This window comes from Triticum dicoccoides, unplaced genomic scaffold, assembly GCF_002162155.2.
Source record: "Triticum dicoccoides isolate Atlit2015 ecotype Zavitan unplaced genomic scaffold, WEW_v2.0 scaffold154478, whole genome shotgun sequence".
Lineage (NCBI taxonomy): Eukaryota > Viridiplantae > Streptophyta > Magnoliopsida > Poales > Poaceae > Triticum > Triticum dicoccoides.
The window spans coordinates 1-3,452 of NW_021210276.1; the positions used below are offsets into that span (position 1 = coordinate 1).

The 3,452-nt window shown below is 49.3% G+C and overlaps 1 protein-coding gene across 1 annotated transcript; it reads left to right on the plus strand.

The window, feature by feature from the left end:
* Nucleotides 1–1,554: 1,554 nt before the first annotated feature.
* LOC119344125 (stearoyl-[acyl-carrier-protein] 9-desaturase 5, chloroplastic-like) lies at nucleotides 1,555–3,232 on the plus strand. Its single transcript, XM_037614719.1, has 3 exons — nucleotides 1,555–1,712; nucleotides 1,789–2,296; nucleotides 2,505–3,232. The coding sequence occupies exons 1-3, from the start codon at nucleotides 1,606–1,608 to the stop codon at nucleotides 3,063–3,065; spliced, it is 1,176 nt and encodes a 391-aa protein (XP_037470616.1). The 5' UTR covers nucleotides 1,555–1,605; the 3' UTR covers nucleotides 3,066–3,232.
* Nucleotides 3,233–3,452: the final 220 nt, after the last annotated feature.

Below are 3,452 nucleotides of genomic sequence, written 5' to 3' on the forward strand. Positions count from 1 at the left end.
TAGCAGCAACGCTTGATTTTGTACAGCGCTACTGGTAAAATTCTGTGTATAGGCTTTTCCCTAGTAGTGAGACTCCAAGACTCCGAAGCGCCGGCACCTATCAACACCTCCAAGAAGGATCGCGACGATGACGACGCTGCTGCCAAGGGTTTCCCTCGGTGCACGACGAGGCGAGATGAAGGGTAGCCCGACGCCCTCCCGGAAGGTAGGGTGGCACCCATAGGCGTCACCGCGCCGGTGTTGGCCATGCCGACAGGGGTTTCCCCCGATCCCAACCCGCACCTCGGGCGCCCCGGAGCTTGCCGCCAAACCAATCACCACCGTGCGCCAACGCGGTCATGAGGCCCCCCGCCGTCTCACCACGGCACCGCGAAGTGAGGACAGCACGACGAAGAATCAGAGCCGGGACAAGGGCATCGGCACTGTCGGCACGCGGGAGGGCCCCACCTCCACCGTCCGCGACGGTAGCCGTCCGGACGCAATAGCAGGAGCACACCAGGCCCATGGGCCCACAGGCCCGACCGAGCCCTCATGGGCCCGTAAAGCTCCCGCCTTCGCGCTGCTGCTCCCACCTTCATAAGGCATAGTATCATACGTTGATATCATAGATGACCTTATTTATTGTCATGCAAGATACATAGTAGTATATTATTTAATATGATACTGTATCGTGTCATGATATCCAATCATCTATTTCCTCGTTTAATTGTGTGTCACCGGAACAAAAATGTCTAGTTGGTATGCATGATACTTTCATTGTGACCAACCTTGGCGTGGGTTGACGGCGATCCTTTATCGAACATCACGTTAAGAAGATAATGCGTGGTAATTTTCCGATGATAATCATGGCCTTAGCGGGGCACTGATAGCTCGCAGTGTAGTATATTGGGTGCCTAAACTTGCCACTAACAGACACTCGCGATGGAAGCATGGGATTCAGGTGGTGGCGTCTTCTCTCCCTCTGCGATTAATGGCTCCGTGACTAGCTATTCCTTGGTGTGTCTATGGTTTTCAGCTTGCGTCGTTATTATGTCTGGATCTTATGTGCTTACATCATTTTCAGTGATTGCAACTGCTCAACAAGGATCAATGTTGCTGTTTTTTTGTTTCCTTTTTTGTTTTTATCTGCCTAGGCATAGCGTTGATCTTTCATGGCTTTCCTACTTGCCCCCGTGATTCTTTGTGTGTTGGTGTTGGTTGTGTCCATTCTAGCTATGCTCAGGCCGAGACTGGATATATGCTCATTATCTTTTCTATCCCCTTCATTATGAGTTAATAAAAATGCCTTTTTTCAAAAATTAATTATTCGGTCCACAATTACACAAATTATGCGTTGACGTGAAACTATGATAAGTGGCTTGTTAACAAATTTGCAGAAAAGGAGAAGTACTAATATTTTTCTCAGCAAGAGTTATACAGCCGGTTGGATCAAATACCTTCTGATCATGCATTCTTGATGCAGGTGCAAGCAGGAGGCATGCAATAAGCATGGATATGTTGTTGCGTACTGAGGTGGCTATTTGTAGCTTCTGAACCACGGACCCTGCAAGCATGAACCACACTATTTCAGTGTGCAAGCATCCGAGTAATCGAAAACGTCCAACTATGCATCTGATGGCATCCCTGCCTTCCCGCGGCGCCTCCCAAGCACCTTTGTGGTCTTCTTGCCCGAGGAGCAAAATCACGGTGATGGCCATGGCTTCCACGGCCAAGTGAGTTCTGAACCAAGGAAGATTCATATGCCTATCTTTTCCTTTCATTGACCTTTACTTTGTCTTGGATATCAAGGGATGGAGTTCCCGGAAAGGCCTTCAGTCCTCGCAAGGCGCCTCACAGAGACCGAGTCGCCCACTCATTGCCACCTGAAAAGAGAGAGATTTTTGAATCGCTTAACAGTTGGGCAGAGGACAACATTCTGGTGCTCTTGAAGCCGGTTGAAAGATCCTGGCAGCCACAGGACTACCTGCCAGACCCTTCCTCGGATAGATTTTATGATGAAGTCAAGGAGCTGAGGGAGCGAGCCGAGGAGATCCCCGATGAATACTTGGTATGTCTGGTTGGAGACATGGTCACTGAGGAAGCACTCCCTACCTATCAGAAAATGCTCAATATCCTTGATGGTGGTGTCCGCGACGAGACTGGCAGCAGCCCAACCAGCTGGGCTGTCTGGACGAGGGCATGGACGGCCGAGGAGAACCGACACGGCGATCTCATGAACAAGTATATTTATCTCACTGGGAGAGCTGATATGAGGCAGGTGGAGAAGACCATACAGTATTTGGTTGGTGCTGGAATGGTAAGCACTTGTGTCTGATTGTGCCACCCTTCTTTGTCAGAGCTTCCATTTTCCTTGATTGATTGTTTTATTGCTCACTTAAATAAAGGGAAGGGAACACAAATTTGTCATTGTCAAAATGATATTACTTCGTTCATCCCATGTGTTGGCAACCTTCAGCAGCATCCAGTTTGTTGTAACTACCCTGTGTTGTTCTTACTTGTTGTAGGATCCAAAAACCGAGGCCAATCCCTATGAGTTTTTCATTTACACGTCTTTCCAAGAGAGGGCAACCTTCATATCTCACGGCAACACTGCAAGGCACGCCAGGAAGTACGGGGACCAAAAGCTGGCCCAGATATGTGGCACCATCGCGGCCGACGAAAGGCGCCATGAGCTTGCCTATACCAAGATAGTGGAGAAGCTCTTCGAGGTCGATCCCGACTACACGGTCCTGGCCTTCGCCAGCATTATGAAGAAGAAGATCACGATGCCCGCCCACCTGATGTATGATGGGCAGGAGGACAACCTGTTTGAGCACTTCAGCGCGGTGGCACAGCGGCTTGGCGTCTACACCGCCATGGACTACGCCGACATCCTCGAGTTCCTGGTCCAGAGGTGGAACGTCGCCGGCCTCACTGGGTTGTCCGGGGAAGGGCGGCGCGCTCAGGATTACCTCTGTTCCCTAGGACCAAGGTTTAGGAAGCTGGTGGAGGGAGCTCAGGGGAGCGGGAAGCAGTTGCCGGTTGTTCCTTTCAGCTGGATCTATGGCCGGCAAGTGCAGCTTTGAGTAAGATTTCAAGACACGAGTGTATATTATATACCATTCTCTTTCTTTCTACTTCTCTTCAAAATCTGTAATAATTGTTGAGTAATGTAAAGTTGTAAACACATCTACACTCCATATGCCAAATAAGCTTAAAATGACATAATTATACGAACACATCCTTCTATGTATTCTTTTTTATTGTGGTCTCCTTGAGCTCCTTGATAGTTTTCTGCTGCGCAAGCAGCCGTCAATGTTGCATTTGCCGTTCTCTTCGTTGGTGAAGATGAAGTAGGTCAGGCACCTCACCGCTTCTTGAGCGTGAGGTCCCTGCTCTACTTCATCTTCCCCAACGTCAAAATTCCCTTGTTATTCTGATTGATATCGTCTCGAACAATATGAGTGCAATCC

Excerpts from the sequence above, each read along its gene's own strand:
- LOC119344125 (XM_037614719.1), top strand. The coding sequence starts at position 1,606 with ATGCATCTGATGGCATCCCTGCCTTCCCGCGGCGCCTCCCAAGCACCT. Across the intron at positions 1,713-1,788 it reads GCCATGGCTTCCACGGCCAA|GGATGGAGTTCCCGGAAAGG; the intron begins GTGAGTTCTGAA and ends TTGGATATCAAG. Across the intron at positions 2,297-2,504 it reads ATTTGGTTGGTGCTGGAATG|GATCCAAAAACCGAGGCCAA; the intron begins GTAAGCACTTGT and ends TACTTGTTGTAG.